The sequence below is a fragment of the Myodes glareolus genome, chromosome 5 (genome assembly GCF_982192425.1).
Source record: "Myodes glareolus chromosome 5, mMyoGla1.1, whole genome shotgun sequence".
In the NCBI taxonomy this organism is placed as follows: Eukaryota; Metazoa; Chordata; class Mammalia; order Rodentia; family Cricetidae; genus Myodes; species Myodes glareolus.
This window is the reverse complement of record NC_142030.1, coordinates 91,784,208-91,805,254: the sequence shown is the minus strand read 5'-3', so window position 1 is coordinate 91,805,254 and position 21,047 is coordinate 91,784,208. Positions and strand designations below refer to the sequence as shown.

Genomic DNA, 21,047 nt, shown 5'->3' with positions numbered 1-21,047 from the left:
AGGCTTTCTAGCGCGCTGGGATACGACAGTGACCTCTGGACCCGCGGCTCTCCACGCGCTGCTACAGCAGCCCGACCCCCTCCGCCTCGCCGTCCCGCACAATGGAGTCGGTGGCCTTACCCCGGGGCGCGGGCCAGGCGCCCTCGGTCTTCGCCCTGGCTCCCGAGCGCGCCCGGCCGCTGGCGGACGGGCTCATCAAGTCGCCCAGACCCCTGATGAAGAAGCAGGCTGTGAAGCGGCACCATCACAAACACAACCTGCGGCACCGCTACGAGTTCTTGGAGACACTGGGCAAGGGCACCTATGGGAAGGTGAAGAAGGCACGAGAGAGCTCGGGACGCCTGGTGAGTGTCCCTCGCAGCGCCCGATTCCCGGGAACTCACAGCGCGTCCCTTGCGGTGCCCTTCGCTGAGTTGCCAGGCGCGCGCATTTTAGGTGTGTCTGTCCGTGGTTTTCAGCGACAGTGCTCGTGGACCTGAGAACCTTAGCAGCACCAGAGCCTGTCGTTTGAGAAGATGGGGCTTAACTTGAATTTTCCCTGGAACAAACTTCTACGGAGTAGAATGGAAGGAGGAAGTTGAAAGCTCTAGATCTCAGTAGATGGATGAGGCGTGGAAATCGTTAACTCTCGCCTGACACTTGGGTCCTTTCCAGTTTCGTTATGATGGCCTTTGATTCTGGGAAATGTAAAACTAGGCTCTGGTGCCAGGTCCACTGTATCTCACCATGTCTTTGGGTGTGAGGCCTTTGGGGGAACTTGTCCTTTTGATTTCATGCGTGTGTAATTGCCATAGTCATCTGTAACTGAGCAAGTTCCTTCATCCATATTCTGTTTCCCCTTCTGCAAAACAGGGAACACAGCCAGTCTCACAAGCTGCTCGGGAGAGTGAATGAATAAGAAGCACTGTGAATGCACGTGGGTCCTGCATTGGGATCATAGGGCCTGCATTGATAATGGATGCTTCTATCTGGAAAGCTCCCCAGCCCCGAAAGGATAGCAAATTTACCCAAAGTTACACAGCAGTGGCTCTTCCATTCCAGTTCAGCCCGCCTGGCATTAGCTGGGTACTTGTTTGAAATGCTCAGTCTCTCATTCCCCACCACGCAGGGTGTATTATAAAGGTCTATAATTCACATTGCAGCAAGCCTCGGAGCAGGTGGCTTAGAGGTGATATTTTGCCAGATCCAGTGAGTGCTGTTTGTGAGGGGGGTGTGTATGTGTGACCATAGCTTGCTCTATTGACTATGGCAGTGGTCCCCTCCCCTGATTGTTTGCTTTTGCAGCCAGTAGCTGGTTTGAAATTCAAGAAGTCATTTCATTGGTGAAGGAGAGTGGATGTTGGAGAAAGGAGTGGATTATGGCCCCATCAATGGGAGCAAGTATGTTTTTCCTGCTAAGGCCTGGCACAGTCCCCAGTTGTCCGCTGCCAGGTTACAGCTATTGGGCAATCGTGTACTTCCTGGCTTTTCTTTCTTTCTCTTTCTATAAAGTGCCAGGGCTCCAGAGGCTCCAGGCTTGAGACGGCTGGGCCCCAGCTTTGTCAGGGGCTTAGCTTGAAGATAGCTGCTTTTGGCTTGTGTCTGTGTCTCTTGTGAGAAAACTGGGTGGAGGAACTAGACTGGCTGAGAAACTGAGATCAAAGTTCAGAGATCCCATCAGCTCTTGACCGAGGTCACTGTCTTATACAGAGAGAGAAAAGAGAAGAGAGAGAGACATCACATTTAGGCCTTGGTGGCTTTTATATCAAAACAGAGAGTTCAGAGGGAAGTCCCAGGTTCATGTGCCTTGCTGTGTGTAAGATCAGCAAATATGAAGTCTGCTCTGGACCTCCCCAACCAGACCACCCAGGACAGCTGTTGAGTTTGCTCAGAGTCCCCCCACTTTCTTAGAAGGCAACTTTCTGCTCTGCTAACGATTTCTCAATCCTGAAGCATTGCCCTCACCCCCACCCACCCAACCCTACACCTTGACTGTTCTCCCTAGAGAGAGACTTGATGCTTCAGATGTGTCCGTGGGGGAGAAGAACATGGGGCTGCTTATGTCTTCCCTGGATGAACTGAGATTAGTGGTGAGAGCCCAGTTCACAGGGAAGCCTGCTGGGTGGCATCCCTCTTGGGTACTCCTCACCACATTCCCAGCTCCCTTCCCACTCTCCACTTGCAGAGATGGTCAGGAGGGTCCCGTGGGACTATCTGCAGGGAAGGACAGGGGTGGGGGGTGGGGTGGGGCACTAATGACTGCTCCAGGGTGGCATCAGAGGAAAAACAAATATTTGTCCTGGATCTCAGGCACATTCCTGGTACCCAAATGACATGTCCTGCTGCGGAGTCTCCCAGCTCCCCTAACCAACCCCTCTCCCTAAAGAGAAAAACACCTGCTAGGGGCCCACCAAAGCCTTTGGTCTGATCTGTGTGGAAGTCTCACTTCTAAGGGGAGCCATGAGGAGCAGGAACGGAGCCCAAGTGGGTAGTTCTATGCAGTCTCAATGCTTCTGCTCCTTTTACATTTTCAATGGCTTTGTAGACTTCTAAACGTTGGGAAAAGGAGAGACTCTCCTTCCTTCATTGTCAGATGAGGGAACCAAGGCCCGGAAAAGGGAAGTGATTTGTCTTCTGACCGGGTAATGGCAGATCTGCAACATAAGCGCCAGACTTGTCCACCTAGGTCTCGGATGACCAAGTGCTGAGTCGTGGTCTAGAAGTTAGCTTTGCAATGAGCCTGGGCTTGCCTCAGAGCTTTGTCATCCCATTGGCTAGCTCCAGCTGCCTTCCCAGCCCTCCAGGCAATGTTTAGAGTAGGAGAAGTCGCTGGGAACCTCTCTTCTCAATACTGTGTTAAGGGACTGTGCTTGAGACTATATTCCTACAAAGTGTCAAATTGTGCTTCCCATTGCTTACCAGATGAAAAGACCTTTGTTCCTCGGTATCCTTATCTGGGAAACGAGGATTATAATAATTCCTGTGCCTGGGTTTAAGACTAAGGTAATTATCTGTAAATCTTAGCAGAGTATCTAACACACACGGAATTTACTGCTCCAGTAGGGATGCGTTGACCTAGGGGCTCCTATTCTGGGCTTCTTCTGCCACAATGAGGAGCATAGACTGTGCTCAGTCTTCTTGAGTTGAACCACGATGGCCTCTGCTTTGTTCAAAGCCCTCATCTCTCATTCAGCCAACTTCAGAGGAGGACTCCTGCTGGCCAGCAGCCAAAGGCTTGTTGGGCAAGATGCTGCTGTCCCAGCTCCTCCTGCACCTGCCTGCTCAGCAACAGGGAGGGAGGCTGCAGGCGACTCTTGTCCTTGGGCTCCAGCCAAACCACACAAAAGGGCTGGGCAGGGAAGCTCCTTGCTCAGGAACCTGGCAGAGTGGGCTAGAAAGAGGCTAGGAGGAGGTGGCATTGTATAGGACTGGGGAGATGGCTCAAGTTACCCACAGAGACTCTTCCTGATTCTTGCCTAGTTCTTGGTAGAGTGGCGCATCCCAACTGCTCAGCTGGAGCTACCTAACCTAACCACTCCCACACTATCTAAGTGGGTCATCGTCCAGCTTTTTGCCTCCTTTCCAGACAGCAGCTTCTCCATAAAGGACTAGAGAGGAGTCAAGAATGTTGGCTATGACCAGAGATGCCCAGCTTATACCATCTCAGCACCCGGAACCAGCATCTCTGCCACCCACCCCTCTTCTTTTTTCCTCTCAATTTTTTTGATCCCCTTCTGAATATAGATCATTCCTAATCTGAGCTCCGGGAGAGAGGAGGTATTTACCAAAGGGGCCTCAGCACTACTTCCTCAGGGTGTTGGCAAAGACTGGGCATGTTTTAAGTGAGAAAGAATGGCACGCACAATGTGACCTATGGCAAGATATGGGCAGTCCCTTCTCCAGGGATGGGAGGCAGGGTTGGACACTTCCACGGAACTTTTGTCTTCTGAGATCCTAACGTCTCCTCCTGTGTATTCCTGTCCTGTGCTTGGAGAAACTCTGGAGAAGTCGGTTTTTCTTTTGGAAGTTTTCACTGTTTGAAAATCAGGTTGGGGAATTCGCTTTCCTGCCTTTACCAGCTTGCAGAGCTTCAGGGACAGGAAAATTCACTGGGATGAATTCAGCAGGAATTATACTCTGGCAGTTAACATGGTCAAGCATGGTGGCCCTGCCACAGTCCTTGTATGGCACCTTCCTGACACTGCAGTGACCCGTTTCTGAAGGAGCGCTACACAGAATGCTGGAGCATGGAAGGGAGCTCAGAGCTCCACCCTGATCTGCCTGGGATGTTCTTGCCCTTTCATATAGCCCACTGTCTTAGCCAAAAACCTCACCTATCCTTCCAGACTTGATACGGTTTGCTCCTGGGCTGGTTTTCTGTGCTCTTCCAAGTAAAGAAAGTCACTCTTTAAAGCCACTCCCCAAGATCTTCCACAAGTGAGGACGTTGAAACGAGACATCCCAGGAGTAGAGCGATGGCTCAGCACCTTGAGCCACTTGCTGCACTTGCAGAGGACCTGAGTTTGGTTTCTAGTACACATGTGGTTGCTCAGAACCATCTGTAGCTCCAATTTTAGAAGAATCGGTACCCTCTTCTGTCCTCCACGGACATTGTATGCATGTGGTACACATACGTGGCAAACAGGCAAAACACCCATTTGCATAAGATAGAAATAAATAAATCTAAACAAACAAACTAGACAACCCAGTTAGCCAGATTCTTCTAGTTTTATGTGCCTTGAGTTGCATGGCTTGAGACAGACAGGTGTGAGTCTGGGTGCCTGGGGTCACCAGCCCTGCTCAGCTGGCGATGTGGTTCTGTTCATACACAGAAGCATCACTGGGCTGGTTCATGCTTTTTCTGCCTCAGAGTGTGGTGACCATATAGTAAATTGATTAGATGTGGGTAATCTGCAGAATAAAAGGACAGCGTTAAGAATTGGGTCAGGGAGCTGAAGTGATGGATCAGTACACTTGCTGCTCTTCCAGAGGACCCAGTTTGGATTCCAAACCCCTACACTGTGATTCACAATCATCCATAACTCCAGTTCCAGGGGATCTGACATCTTCTTCTGACCTCCCTGAGCACTAGGCACACACATGGTGCACATACATATACATACAAATAAGACACACACACACACACAGAAAATTAATAAACTTATTAATTAAAAAAATTAAATTAAGAAAATAGTGTCAGTACAAAGACAGACCCTGGCATGTGGCCATCCTCCCTCTCAACAGCCCTCTCTCAAATAGGGTTGGGGTGCCTGTCAAGTTGGTACCCCCTTTTGTCCTAAGGCACAATTGCCAATTACCTTGTAGATGAGAATAAAGGTCCCTAGAAATTAGTTCTTGTAACTGAGGTGGACTCCACCCAGACCTGGGAGAGAGGAAAATGGGAACCCTATCTGGTCGCTGGTATTTTTAGGCAAAGATCCCCCAGAGACTTGACCGATAGATATGAGTAATGAATGTTCTCTAGTGTATAGATGTTAAAGGCTTTTTGCACTCAGGGCCCTTTCTAGCCTAGAGTGGTGCTGTATCTATGACATATTAAGGTTGGAAGAGTTTGGGAATAGTGGCCCAGCTCCACCAAGGCCATGCTAAGTCAGTCCTTGTCTGTGCCCCTTTTGGGAATTGATGAAGGCCTGATAGCTTGTCTTATTTCTTTCCTGGGAAGACTAGACAGGATCTCTTAGGATCCACTGTGAATAACCAGGGGTTCAGCAAGAATAAGATCGGGGAGAAAATTTGAATTTCAGGGCTTCTAAGACTAGAATAAATGTGTCTTGAGGTTTTACTTGTGTGCCCACTGGCCGTGCAAAGTACCCAAGATGGAATTCTTCTAACCTTCAGTTTTGGAAGCTCATTTCTTCCTTTAGAGCTCTATCCCTAACCCTGTGGTATCATCTCAGTATTTCATACACTTGCATCCACACTACTCTGCATCTAACCCCTGCCCGGTCTTTGCCGGGATGCATTTTAAGCTCTCCGGCATGTGCAGCTGTCCCGATAGCGATGTGTGTGTTTACTCCATATGACTGTTTTTCCTACCTACTAATATATTTTTTACAGATCTTTGTCTCTAAAGATTTCACAGCCGCTTTACTCATTGTCTGGTTTTATGAACAAAGACTTACAGAGGAGCGAGCAAGCCCTGCAAGCTCCCCTTCAGGGTGAGGAAAGAGGTGTGTGGGAGTATCGCTTTGTGGTGAATGCGGGAGACCTGTCTCCTAGTTGAAGGAATATTCGAGGCCTGTGCCCTGCTCCCCTGTCCTGCACCCAGGTCTGAGCCCTGGGGGTGTTCTGCCTGGCTCTGTAGGGAGAACTGAGTGGGGTTAGAGCAGAATGTTGCAGCAGCCTGATCCCCACAGCTGCAGCATCCCCTGCATTGGGCCTCTCGGGGATGAGGCTCCATGGTGACCATCTGCCATTGTCTTCCCTGCCCTGCTCTGGGGAGGGCTGAGAATGGGGCCTGCCCCCTTTCAGCCGTGCAGCTTTAGGGCAGGATGGGGTGGAGGGCACGCCATCCGTGGCCCGTTGCCGGGGTGACCAGTATGTGGGCATTGTGAGCAACTCCTCTGACAGGATTAGGGCTATTCCACATTCTTGTCAGATGGGGAGCACAAGCCGAAAGAGCCTGGTGTCCTGAGAGCAGAAGCCATTGTCTACCTCCAGAGCCTGTGAAAGGGTGGATTAGAGGCCCCACCCCTTGAGCTGGGGTTTCCTTTCTGTCTCCTTTTGAATCCAGAGGGGAGGCCAGCCCTCCTGGGAAATTGAATGAGGAGCTGTTTACCTCAGTCTGGGCCTTCATATTTCTCATTTCGTGTGTGAAGAGGAAGTCTTGTGTTCACCATTCTGTTGGTGTCCTTGGCCAGAACTTGCCAGGAACTGACTGGTCTGGGACACCCAACACTCACCCAGACTCTGAGGGCCCCTGGCCTTTATCCAACTCTCTTCACAGACTCAGCGCAGCGAAGCCCCTCAGACTACTTAGTTCAGCCCGTGCATTTCACAGAAAGGCAACTGAAACTCTGAGAGGGTTGGGGCTCGCCCAAAGCCACCAGGACAGAGCCTGAGAATCAGGCACACAGGGTCCCAGCCCCGTGGTTTCCCATTAGTCACTCTGACTGTGCCTTGCCCTAGAGCCACTACTGAGTGCCAAGGGCCAGGGAGACCGAGGCTCTTAGGTGTTGAGCTGCAGCGCCTTCGTTTCCTCTGTACCCACCCTTCCTGAAGCCACCACACACCAGCTGGAGGGGTTAATCATTGTGTCCCACCTTTCCAGAGTAAGACACCAAATCCCAGATGACCATCTATCGAGTTGTTTACTTGTTGGGAAGGAAGGGACATTCCTTACCTGGACTTCAAAGACTGATCTGTGGAGGGTAGTTCCTTTGTGTGTTTGTGTGTGTGTGCTTTTTTGGTGATCTGTATAAAATTTTCCATTTTAACTATTTTTATGTGTGTAACTCACTAGCATATTGAATATATCCACAATATTGTTAAACATCATAATATAAAATAGCTTTCTTTAATTTTTTTTAATGTAATGTGTATGGGTGTCTGCTCTGGATGGAATGTGTATGGGTGTCTACTCTGGATGTGTGTTTGTGCATCTGCAGAGGGCATCTGGTCCCTTGGGACTAGAATTACAGACAGTTGTGAGCTGCATATGAGTGCTGGGAAGCAAATGCACATCCTTTGGAAGAGCAGCCAGTGCTCTTAGCTACTGAGACGTTGCTCCAGCTCCCTAAAATCTTTATCATCCCAAATAGGAGCTCTGTGCACATTAAATAATAACCCCCCATGCCACTCTTTAGCCCTATACTCCTGGTAACTTTTGATCTATTTTCTGTCTGTACAGTTGTTTGTTGTAGGACCTCATAAAAGTGGCCCACACAATATTTGTCACTCTGTGCGACTAACATTTCCCTGAGTATGTTTTCATGGTTCAGCCATCTTATAGGAGGTATCGGAATTTCATTCCTTTTTCTGACTGATTAATATCAAATTTTGTCTATCCATTCGTCTGTTGATTGGCATTTGGGTTGTTAAAATTTTTGGCTAGCGCTTGGTTGTTTATAGCAAGTTGGAGTGTGGGACAGAAAAAGGACTAAACTCAGAACCAGGTTGCCAGTTGTGCTAGGCCGAGGCTATGACTTTAAGGAAAGCATTTAGCCTCTTGGGTTTCCAAGTTCTTCACCTGTTTATAAAAATAATCTAATTCCCAGAGTTTCCAAGTTCTTCACCTGTTTATAAAAATAATCTAATTCCCAGAGTTGTGAGGACCAATTTATTTACTAATGCAGTAAGTCGCCATTCACTTTCTGATGTGTCTAGGTCCTCTGTCTGGTATCAAGCTCCCAGTACTGAGTAAATCACCCCAGGTCCTTGTCTTTGGGGTGCACTGTGCAGATTCGACTTGTGAATTCTGAAGTATCAAACCTCACGGGTATAGGTTGTTATGTTTCTTATTCATTGGTAGAGTTTGACAATGAGGCCATTGGTCAGTGCTGCTTCCTTTGGGTGGACTGCAGTGGGCCCACATGAGGAGCTTTTTCTAGACAGAGCCATCTCCAGAGTCACCTGCCCTGGTAAAGGTGGTGGCTTCCCTTGGTACATTCTGTGGTTTGTGCTGCAGCTGCAGGCCGAGTACCAGGGTCAGGGCTCATGGAGCATCCTCAGGGACGCCTGTACCTTTCTCCTTATTCTCAGGCATCTTCTTTTCCCAGGTGGCCATCAAGTCGATCCGGAAAGACAAAATCAAAGATGAGCAGGATCTGTTGCACATAAGGAGGGAGATTGAGATCATGTCATCGCTCAACCATCCGCACATCATTGCCATCCATGAAGGTATGGCAGTGGGACATTTGGAACTGGAAGCCATAAATCTGTGCACGCACGTGTGTGTGTGTGCGTGTGTGTGTGTGTGTGTGTGTGTGTATGTGTGTGTAAAAGTCAAAACGGCCAACACAAAGAAATAAACATGAGCCCAGCAGCCCCGGAGACCCGAGACAGAAGGAATATAAGTTTGAATCCTGTCTAAGCTGCATAACAAAACCCTGCCTTTAAATAAATACATAACTTGAACAAATAAAGTTCTTTTAAAAAAGAAGAAGTAAGAATGATAAAGGCTTAGCGTTGCAGAAGCTGATTCAGAACCCTGTCAGATGACACAGAGCACCCAGTAAGAACTGGGCCTTCGTTCCTCTTTTCCAAAATGGTATAGTCCCATTTACATCACAGGGTGGTTGCAAAAACCCAGCTGGCTAGTATCATTGAGTGCTCTGCAAGTGGAAAAGCTGTAGGTCTGTTTGTATTTGTCACATGACTGGGGTCCTATCTACAATCCCGTACTTGCTAGGTAAATGCTGTAAATTGAGCTGCATCCTCATCGCAGACTACAAGCCTTTCATCCTCATTATTGAGGTTTTTCTGTACTAGCACCGCCTCCCAACCCCATAAGATCCTCAGCAACCCAGGGGAAGCTGAAATGCCAGAGTCTGCCCCTGTCTCGGGTATGTAGGTGCTGTTCATCGTTCATCTGTTAGCCAGGCTTCCTAAAGTCATCCTGTGCCCCTGAATCACTCCTGCCATGGGCTTACTCTGCCTCTTCTTGTCTCTCTTGGCCTCCTCCCCTCTGACATCAGTTCTGACTTGATCACTCTGGCTGCCTTTCTCCCTGTGGCCCAGACAACAAAGTGAGCAGGAGGAGAGGGTGACGAGGGTAAAAGGGAGAACACCCTCCCACGTACACCTGTCTGCTTCAACGTAATGTCAGCTAAAGGGGATCACAGGGACAGCGGGAGGAGGCAGGGGAGGAAGAGAGCCTGCGGATTTGTCTAGAGCGTTTCTCTGTCTGAGGACTCCTGGTGGGAAGCACAGAGATGTCTCCACTCTCGGGTTCATGGGAAGATAAAGGGCAAAGCTATTGTTATGACCCTGTGGCTTGAGCTTGTCCCATGAGGAACCCAGACAAGTGGCTGAGAAGGCACGCTTGGTGATTGGCAGTGTGTGCCTGCGTGCCCTCACATGCATGAATCTGGGCGAATATAAATTCTCTCCATCTCTCCATACCCAGTTTCTATTTGAGTCTGAGAACTGAGGTGATGCTCAGGGTATGTGTGTGCATGTGTGTGTGTATCTGTGTGTGTGTGTGTGTGTATCTGTGTGTGTGTGTCTGTGTATCTGTGTGTGTCTATATCTGTGTATCAGTGTGTGTGTGTTTGTATCTGTGTGTGTGTCTGTATATCTGTGTTTCTGTGTGTGTGTGTCTGTGTATCTGTGTGTATCTGTATATCTGTGTATCTGTGTGTGTCTGTGTGTATGTGTCTGTATCTGTGTGTGTATGTATGTCTGTGTATCTGTGTGTCTGTGTATCTGTGCGTGCGTGTGTGTCTGTATGTCTGTGTACCTGTGTGTATGTGTCTGTGTATCTGTGTGTGTACGTGTGTTAATAGTGCAGACACAGGACATTACTGTTTATGGGTGTCTGAAGGGTTCCTCTAGATTCATCTTCATTTTGGACTTTAGGTACTTGGGGCTAAGGAAATGCTGAGGCTTAACTTCTAATCTAAATGTACCCCCAAAATGCACCGTGTTGGCTTTTTGTCTTTGTTTCCTAGCATAAAGATTGTTTATAAACTGAGATTCACATGTGTGGAATCTCGGTCAAGAGCCCCTAAGAGCCTGGGTCATCATGTTCACTTGGAAAATGTCATTATAAGCCTTCTTCTGGCTTTGTAGCTGACATCTGGGACTGGGGACTCATCCCTTAGCTGCTTCTCAGAGGCTAGACAGCAACAGCTCTGGGGCTGGCCAAGCAAGCCAGACTCATAGGATCCGTTTAACACAGATGCAGTGTCATAGGCCAGTGTGTTCTGACATACCAGCTGAAGGGCCAGTTCCACAAGCCAGTTCCTTTCTGCTTTCTAGAGGACCGGAGCCAGGTCACAGCCTGGAGTGGTGAGACAGCCCTTCCTCCACACGGAGATGGGCTAACTGGGGTGGGCTGACCGCCAAAAGCCAGACAGCCAATTAATTACCCCGTATTTATTGACTGCCTCTGTGTCTGAGGCCATATGAACCCTGACTCTAGCCTGGGTACTCCAAATGGGAAGTCAGAGGTGGCAGGAGTGAGGACTGTCTCAACCCTCCCTGTCACAAGACAGGTCTGTTGTTAGACTTTACGTGAGGATGCTGAATACTGCAATAGGTCCCACTTTCTGAGCACTTTCTCGTGTCAGAGCCTGTGCCAGCAGGAGCTGTCACTGATTTCTTACCTGTTTCCCACCGCAGACCTGTGAGGTTGCTGGTATTTATCATCTGCTCTCAAGGGAGGAAACTAAGGCACAGTGGTGTGACCGTTTGTAAGATTCACCCAGTAACTCTGCATGCTCACTAGTAGGGGTCTAGTAGGGATTTGACCAAGGCCATAAGATGAAGGAGTATAGGGTCTGGATCAAAGAGCCCTGCTTTTTATCCCTAGCCGTGCTGGCTTCTCTCTCCTGGGAGTTTGCAGAGTCCTCAAAAGCTGATTTGCTGGTCCTAGGAGATGCAGCCCCTGGAGTAGACATTCCAGAGGGAGGTCCTATCTGGTTCGAGGCTATGGAAGAGACTATGGTCCACGGTGGGATAGTGTTCTCTGGGAGGCCTGACATTGTCATTTGCCCTCTCCAGTGTTTGAGAACAGCAGCAAGATCGTGATTGTCATGGAGTACGCCAGCCGGGGTGATCTGTATGATTACATCAGTGAGCGGCCACGGCTGAGTGAGCGGGACGCCAGGCATTTCTTCCGGCAGATCGTCTCTGCCCTGCACTACTGCCACCAGGTAAGTGCCCACCGATCTCAGTTGTGTTTGGGGGAAGAGGGTGCCTCTGGGGCTCTAAGGCTTCTGGACTCTGAGACCAAGGGATGCTAGCACACGGGAGGGCCTATGATTCCTTGGACTATGTCAGCAAATTTCTGAATACCAGCCTGCCTGTGCTCAACTCTATTAATTCCAATTTTCAGACTAGGTTCCTTGTCTCCCTTCCCTATCCTGGTAACATTCCCTGACTGGGTTCCCTTTCTCTTTTAGAATGGGATTGTTCACCGTGATCTCAAGCTGGAGAACATCCTTCTAGATGCCAATGGAAATATTAAGGTGAGCATCACTCCTGGTTTCTAGAAGCTTCCATGTCCCATCCTAGGTTTTCTGTTCTGTCTCCAGTCAAGTGGCTCTAAGTGCTCAGGGGTCCCTGAAGTTAAGCCAACCCTGGACCTCAGTCATCATTCATCCCAACACTTCCTTTATGGACGGGGCACTGAGCCCCCAAGAGGAAGATCCCTCCACTACTGACTGGCGAAGGTTAGTTAGGCAGGACTCAAAACAAGGCCTCTGCCTTTCAGGCCGGTGTCTTTTTGATGTCACAAGAGTAGCAAGGGTCTAGTCTAGGGTCAGTTTTTACTCATAACTTTGGGACCAACAGGTACTGACTGAGCTCCGTTCCCTTTGCTGGTGTGGTCGTACATGAACCTGTACACAATTTAGTCTGCTACAGACAAGAAGCCCTGTAGCTTCTTCCTCGTCAGCATCACTTTCAGTTTCCCACAACCACTGGACGCTCATGCTGAAGCAGCTCGGTTTGTCAGTCAGAGGTTCAGGTCAGGGAGATAACCCAGAATCTCAAGACTGGAAGGGAAAGATGGCAAGAGCTGATTTTGGTGACAGGTTAGCCCAGCCAAGAACTGGGAGAGTGACATAATCTGACCCTGCTCGGAATCTACTCGACACAGGACAAAGGTCACTCCATGACTGCTGACCTGCGTGTCCTGAGATATCCTGGTACGAAGTCTGTAACCCTTATCCAGCCAGTTCCCGTAGCAGGCAGGGTTTTTCTGATGCTGACAGGAGAGGGAGGCCAGAGCCAGTAAACACACACAGACTAGACAAGCGCACAGAATCTGTTGGTACCAATCATCAACGTCATTATAGGCTCACCTGGCAACGGCTTGATAAGACGCCAATAAAGCTATAAACAAGGGAGCCAGGGTTTTACAAATAGGCTTCCCCACCCTGCACACATGATCCTTTGATGGGGTGAAGGGTCAGGTAGCTCCAGGGTCTTGGCCTCCACCTCTAGCTGAGATAGGTCAAGGATGATCTTAGAAACTCTCAGACCCCTAAAATCAAACATCTCAGGGACCATTTGAGAAGATTCCATCTCCTGTGTGTGGACAGCCCTGACCTTTGTCCTCTCCTCGCCTCTCCCCCTTGGCCATGCATGTCCACCCTGAGTTCCTGTTCAGGTATGAGCAGAGATGAGACCTTTGCTCAGAAGGGCAGCTCAGACTTCACATGGTCACTGGGTCAGGGCCCTTACTTGACTATTGAAGGCCTTAGGGCACTGTCTTTCAGAACCTGAGCTATGAGATGTGGGTTGGGAGTGCCTTTCCTTCTGTCAGGGCTTGGCTTTCCCCAGGATCTGGAGAGAGGATGGCCAAGAGCCATGAACAACCCAACCTTTGGCATGACCTGTGCTTGTCCCAACCCTGTAGATTGCTGATTTTGGCCTCTCCAACCTGTACCACAAAGGCAAGTTCCTGCAGACATTCTGTGGGAGCCCACTCTATGCCTCACCTGAGATCATTAACGGGAAGCCCTATGTGGGCCCAGAGGTAAGAGCTCTCCTCCTGCCAGTATCCCTGAGTCTGGGTCATGCAGATTGACCTAGTTTGCTAGGTATGTCTCCTTTTCCAGAGCACAAAGCTCAGGCCCCTACAAGGCGACGATTTGCCAAGCCTTGAGGCAGAAGTAGAGAGCTGTCATAGAACTGAGGCCCCGTGGCATCCCGTCTCCTTCTTGTCCCCTGGTTCTCATCACCTCCTGGCACTCAGTCCAGCCACCTCACCTTGACCCAGAATGATGCCAATGGCCTGGCCACTGCTCCCATGCTTGTGGCTGTTCCCCCAGGGGAAGTGACTGCCAGCATCTTTTCTTACGACACCCTGATCCCTCTGCTGCTTCCCCTACGTCACCTCTGGTTACAAGGGGAAGTAAGAGGAAGTCTTCAGATATGACCTCCCCTCTTCCGTTGTGTTGGAGATATGGACGGCAGCCCCCCTCCAGTCTGTGGCACATGCTGTGCCTTTGCTGAGCATGCCCTGCCCTCTCTTTCAGGTGGACAGCTGGTCTCTGGGAGTTCTCCTATACATTCTGGTGCATGGCACCATGCCCTTTGATGGGCAGGATCATAAAACACTGGTGAGACAGATCAGCAGCGGGACTTACCGTGAACCCCCCAAGCCGTCAGGTGAGAACTGTGGTCAGGCTGGGGGACGTGGGGTACATGTCACTGTCCTTGATTGCTGAGACAGCGACCAGACCATGGTGATAAGGAAGGTAGCCGTCCGCAGTGACTCAGGGAAGATAAGGATGCACCCTACTGGTCTCTCCCAGCCTGAGACCTCTGAGGCAGGGGGCAGCTCTCTTCATTAGAAGCTTGCTTTAGAAGGACTTTCTAAGGTCCAGCCTAACCCCCCTTGCTATAGTTGTGTTGCTTCCTATTGCCTTTTGCCTCCTGCTAAGAAATCTGAGCTTTCACATATGGTACAGAGAGCAGGAAGATGTATATGAGAACCTTGCTTTATCCATGAGCACAGTCCCTGTCAGAGAATTGAATTTCAGCAGAGAAGGAGCGTACCGATGTAGAAACCAGGGCTGATAAAGAGAGCTTGTGGGACAGAGGCAATTGACTGAGTCTGTCTGGCCTAGTGAGTGGGCCTGAAGCTGTATGGAGCCTGAGGAAGGAATGTACTGATCTAACCCAGAAACAGGAGCAGTGTCTGCACTTGAGTGAGACAGGCCTGTGCTAGAGGACCTTGGGTGCCCTTCTTACACTGTCAAACTGAAGCCCTTGCCTTTGTTTTTCAGATGCCTGTGGCCTGATCCGGTGGCTGTTAATGGTGAACCCCACCCGTCGGGCCACACTGGAGGATGTAGCCAGTCACTGGTGGGTCAACTGGGGCTACCCTACCAGAGTTGGGGAACAGGAAGCCCAACAGGGTGGGCACCCTGGTGGCGACTCTGGCCGGGCCTCCATGGCCGACTGGCTCCGACGCTCCTCTCGTCCCCTCCTGGAGAACGGGGCCAAGGTGTGCAGCTTCTTCAAACAGCATGTACCAGGAGGTGGAAGCACTGGACCTGGGCTGGAACGACAGCATTCTCTTAAGAAGTCCCGGAAAGAGAATGACATGGCTCAGACCCTGCAGGGCGACCCAGCTGAGGACACCTCCCCTCGCCCTGGCAAGAGCAGCCTCAAGCTACCAAAAAGCATTCTCAAGAAAAAGGCCTCTACCTCCTCAGGGGCGGTCCAGGAGGACCCTCAGGAACTCAGCCCAGTGCCCGATACCCCAGGACAGCCTGTCCCTGCTGTGGTCCTACTCCCGAGAAAGGGCATCCTCAAGAAGTCTCGGCAGCGTGAGTCCGGTTACTATTCCTCTCCAGAGCCCAGTGAGTCTGGGGAACTCTTAGATACCGGTGATGTGTTTGTGAATGGGGACCCCGTGGAGCAGAAGTCTCCACAAGCTTCAGGGCACCTCCTCCACCGAAAGGGCATTCTCAAACTCAATGGCAAGTTCTCACGCACAGCCCTGGAAGGCACCACTCCTAGCACCTTTGGCTCCCTGGACCAATTGGCCTCCCCTCACCCTGCAGCGCGGGCCAGCCGCCCCTCAGGGGCCGTGAGTGAGGACAGCATCCTATCCTCCGAGTCCTTTGACCAGTTGGACTTACCTGAGCGGCTCCCTGAAACCCCACTGCGGGGCTGTGTGTCTGTGGACAACCTGAGGGGGCTTGAGCAGCCACCCTCGGAAGGCCTGAGGCGGTGGTGGCAGGAGCCCCTGGGGGATAGCTGCTTTTCTCTGACAGACTGCCAAGAGGTGACAGCAGCCTACCGACAAGCCCTAGGCATTTGCTCAAAGCTCAGCTGAAGAGGAGAGGCAGCGCCCCAGTTGGGGTGGGTTCAGAGAGGGTTTGCAGATGGCTCCTGAGGAAATGGGGGAGGGAGTAGAAAAGTTCATCCAGGCCTCCAAGTCTTCAGCCTGATGAACCAGAAAGTTGAGGAGGGCAATGGTACCCATGCAGGAGGGACTGGGAAGAACTCACAGATTCCAGGCTGCCGGGATGTTGTAGTGGGGCCTCAGAGACCTGATGTGCACTCACTCAGCCAGTGCCTACCTCCGCTATGCCATGAGTGTTACCCACCTCTCTGGCTGCCTGTGTTGTGGTGCATCTTCACACAAGGTCCTGTTCCCGCCAACCACCAGAGTTACAACCCTGATATGCCTGGGGGTAATCTGGAGTAACCTTTCCTCTTTTACTTAAAGAGGAAGCAGCCTCTGGTTCTCATCTTCCAAACCCAAGCCTTCCAGAGTCTGTCGCTGCTGTGGATCTCAGAGACCTGAAAAGACTCTGGCTGCTGTTTGACTTCATCTCAAGGGGTCCAGATGCCTCTGGATCCCACCTCAGACCTCAAAGACTTGAGCTTCTGCCTTGAAGCTGCTTGATATCTAGACTATGGGTGGATGTGTCCATTTCTCAGGCTAACAGGACCTAGAATGTGCTGATTTATTTATTTATTTTTGATTCTCAATTTTATTTTATTTTATTTTATTTTTTGTTTATTTTTGAAGTGGATTTTGCTGCTTTCAGGAACGTGAATGCTGTGTTCTGGGGAAACCACTGGGCCACTGAACTTCATGTGCAGAAGTATTTGGCAGTGATGTCCCTCTAAGGGGTGGGAGGGGGCAGGGCTGGCATTTTCAAACTTAGGTCCCGAGCACTGGATTGGCTGTCTGGTCCCTTCACACCCTAGGCTGTCCACCCTTCCTCATCTGTGGCCAAATAAACCTCAATCAATTAAACCAGCATGGTGACTGGACAATCTCTCTTTGGGGACCTGGCTTCACATCTTTGCACCTTCTTATTCTCTTGGGCTGCCATAGGTGTGACACAGACTTTGATCCAAACAGAACAAAGGAGTTTGGAGGTGTGTCTGGGTAGTCAGAGTGTTGTTTAATGTGTACTCTCAATCCCTAGCAAAAGAATAAAATAAGACACACACACATACACAAACAAAAAAAACAAAACAAAACAAAACAAAAAACAACCCTCTCCAAAGCACCTAGTCCACCCACAGCAGGCACTTGGGCCTGACCCTACTAAGCATTCTGGAAGAATAGCCACGGTCCAGGGTCCCGAATTCTCTTCTTTCCCAGGACTCAAAGAAAAAAATGGGTCAGGTGGATTTGTCAGGCTGATTCCCTTCCCCAGCCCCCTTCAGTCTTGCTACCCCCCCCCCCCCCCCCCCCCCGCCTGTGCCCTGCCCCCTGCTGCCTGAAGACTCTCCCACGGCTTTTATTCCCTCTGAAGAAATTCCCTTTCCTCCTGCGCTGGACGGCTCCTTGCCCGGCTCCGCTCCTCACTCTGGGAGGACGTGAAGAATGCTTGGAATGTGCCCCCTCCCTGGACAGCCCCTCGGCCCCCTGCAGAGCTGTCCCAGCGGCCTGTTCCATTGAGACACTGCTGGACTTCGGGACTGGTGGAGAGGGAGGACAGAGGACAAAGTGCAGGCGAGCAGCTGGTTGGCTTCGGTTCCAAGCCGGCCCTCTCCCCACCCCCAACCCCTGACCTCCTCTGGTATTCACCCCCTAGTCTTCCAGTTCTGGCTGGCTCCAGTTTTCCACTAGACAACCCACCTGTCCTCCCAGATGAAGACTGCGCCTCCCTCGTTATACCTAGAGAAAGGTGACAGTTGGGGAACAGGGCAGGCTGGTCTATTGTGGGGTTAAGATAGAACAGTACACACACACACACACACACACACACACACACACACACACACAAATAGCTTGAGTGACAGCAGATGTGCCTGAGGTCCCAGGACTGGGCTAGGCTTGAGTAAACACCAGAAAAACACAGGTTGCACCTTCGTCCCCAAGAAGGGGACGTCCCACAGTGGCGTGTGCAGTGCCGCTTGTTTCTGTCCTGCAGCAAGCCCTGGGTGTGCTGTGAGCTGAAGTGCGACAGACAACTTGGGTTGTGGTCAGGCTGGGGACAGGCAGTACGCAGGGGCACAGAAGAATTAAACTCAGTGAAAATTGTTCAGGAAACGTTGATGGGAAGTTTAGATAAGGGAAAGAAGTGTACCCTGGGAGGGTACCGTTTACTTTATTTGGTTTTGATGTTTGGGAGCAAGCTTGGAGCTATGTTAGGCAAACATTCTATCACTAAGCTGCAAGCCCCAATTCTTGTTTATTTGTGATAAGGTCTCAGCGTGACTCCTTCTCCTCCTGCTGAGCCAGTACCAGCATCCCAGCCTTGGAGCCCCTTCCTGTGTCAGGTCCTCCATGCAGCGGCCAGCTTCCATGCTCTCTCTCGATAGCTTTGTTACATCCTTGTGAGTCTGGTGCTATTACTCACATGTTGCGGAAGAGACAGACATTTGAAACATTAGTGTACGTCATCAGAACAGAAACTTCAACCCTAGATCTGTGAAGTCACACCTTGGGGGACAGGGAGCTTGAGTGGCTGCTCTATGACACATACCAGGGAGCATCCGTTATGTGCTGTGCTCTTGGTGAGGCACAAGATCTGAAGAAAGTTCCTGTCCTGGAAATACCTTCCCTTGGTCTCCACTAGGCCCAGGTGGCAAATGGGAAAGATGAGGCAAGGGGCAGAAGGAAAGCGGGAGACCACGGAGAAAGCTGTGTTGTGGGGTGAGGCCCAGAATGGGCACAGCATCTCACCATCCTGGTAGGCTTCTGGGTGATGGGGAGCTTCGGCTTCCTGTGGTCTGCTTAATTCCCTGGGAGCCAGGTCGTGAATAGGATGAAAGGGTGAATGTGGAGAGCCCCCCCCAAAATCTAGACCTGGGCTGTGGATTCCATCTACACAGACCTTCCCCTCACCTGCCGGGACACTTCATACCAAAAACATTCCAGAAAGCAGGCTCAGTGATGACGCCGGGCCCCGGGGGACGAGGCTGGAGCTGCAGGAATATTTAGTGCCACATCAGTGCTTCCGGAATGTGAGCAACTTAGACAAGGATGGGGGAGGCGGCTCGAGGAGATCACAAAGGCCTTCTGAATGCTCCCTGTCCCTGGCCTCTTCCTGAGGCGCAGGCAGGATTGTTATGTTCCTGAGTGGATATCCCCTCGTGGGGCAGGGTCGTGGAAGGGAAACTCCCATGACACATTGGCCTGGCTCCCTGGCTCAAGACCCAGATGACACTTGGGTCTCCCTCTGTCCTGGCCGACTAGCTGCCTTGGGCCCTCTCAAAGGGGGAAATTAAGGGGAAACAGTAGAGCTAGCTGGGTAGGGAGCCGCAGACCCCGCTCGCCCGGAAGAACATAGGCAGCCTTTGGCTCTGGGAGTGAGAACCTGAACTCTATCGGCCAGATTGTTTCACGGAGGAACAAGATGGATCAAAGACAAAGATTTGGCTGACTGGCAGGAGCATTTCTTAAAGCAGCAGAGGAGAAGTGTTAGGAACCGCAGAACAGATGGCAGGCAGGCTGACTTCCTGGAAGTGAGGCTGGAGGTACAGGCTATAATGGGGAGCAGGGGCAGGGCCAAAGCTGACCTCTGAGCCTCCGAATGCAAGCTTTAGCTTAATAATCTCTTATATAGTGTGTCCCAGTCGCTAAGCCTTTTCATCAATTACCAAGTAGTTATTGGAACTGGACTTATAGATCAGTCATATAACAATGGGCAAGGCCTTAGGTTCCATCCCCAGAACCACAACAAACCCCCCCCAAGCTCTGTTTTTCAATTTATTAAGGGCCTTCTAATATATTTGTGCTTTTTTGTTTTTGTTTCTGAAACAGGGTCTGTCTGTAGCCCAGGTTAGCCTGGTCCACAGAGCAATTCTCCACCATTCCTAGCATTAGGGATACATTTATGAACAAAACTGACAAAAGAAATCTATGCCCTCATGGAACTACGTTTCAAACAGCCAGTAAAGCGGGAATAGAGTGAATGAAAGATTAGCAGGGAGGGGAATCAAGAGAAGCCGCAGGAGGAAAAGCCATGGCACCGGTGGGTCATTCGGAGGCTGTGGCTTTTATTCTGGGGGAAACAGAGAATCCTTGGGAGGCGCTGGGCAAAAGACTGAAATGACCTAACAGACTTTTTTTTTTTTCAAGAGTCTTTTTAGCAGGCAAGATTACTTAAGAAATTAAAGACATTTGCCACCGAGCCAGACTGCTGCGTAGGATCCCCAAGCGTCTACACGGTAGAAAGGAGAGGAATGACTCTCACAAGTTGTCCTTTGACCTCCACATATGAACACACATACACACACACACACACACACACACACACACACATCAATAAAAATAGATAAAAGAGTTTAGCTGCTTGCTGAGACCAGCGGTGGAAGACTTGATGGGGACCTAGCAGGAGGCCAGTTTAGAGGAGATGGGGGAGCTTGGACTGGAGTTGCAGCAATACAGAAATGGGAAGCCATCCCATTTGGTGGCATAATCTGAAGGGGAAATGGACAAGCCTTTCCTGACAGAGGACGCCCAGGATGTGACAGAGAGGAGCCAAGAGTAAGGGCAGACCATCCTTGTGCAGGGAAGGCTGGCGGGGGGGGGGGGGGGACACACGGGACCTGGGATGAGGTGGGGCGTGTGGACCACTCAGCTCAGGAGCTAAGAAAGTAGGCAGATCTTTCCGAAGATAAGCTGCCTCCCAGGCTGCTGATTCTGGGGAGGCCTGCAGAGCTGCAGACACAGGTGACATCAGCATTCTTCCAATAAACCTTGTAAGGTTCTCTCTTTTCTCTTCTCTCTTCTCTCTTCTCTCCTCTCTCCTCTCTCTCCTCTCTCCCCTTTCTTCCCTCTCTCTCCTCTCTCTCCCCTCTCCCCCCCCCCCTCTCTGAAGGACAGGAGGACTTTCTCACACTCAAGCCTAAAATCCCACATTTTCAAAGGATTTTATGAATTCCTTAAGAACTTTGGAAATGTCGCCCTGGCTCTGCCTGGGGGTCCCTAGGGACATTGGGTCCTAAAGTGG

At 50.6% G+C, this 21,047-nt stretch overlaps 1 protein-coding gene across 1 annotated transcript; it reads left to right on the top strand.

Moving 5' to 3' along the window:
- Window positions 1-6: 6 nt before the first annotated feature.
- Window positions 7-16,897, top strand: Nuak2 (NUAK family kinase 2). Its single transcript, XM_048430710.3, has 7 exons — window positions 7-344; window positions 8,718-8,838; window positions 11,665-11,816; window positions 12,066-12,131; window positions 13,526-13,645; window positions 14,148-14,280; window positions 14,901-16,897. Exons 1-7 carry the CDS (start codon window positions 102-104, stop codon window positions 15,956-15,958), a joined length of 1,893 nt encoding a protein of 630 aa, XP_048286667.3. The 5' UTR covers window positions 7-101; the 3' UTR covers window positions 15,959-16,897.
- Window positions 16,898-21,047: the final 4,150 nt, after the last annotated feature.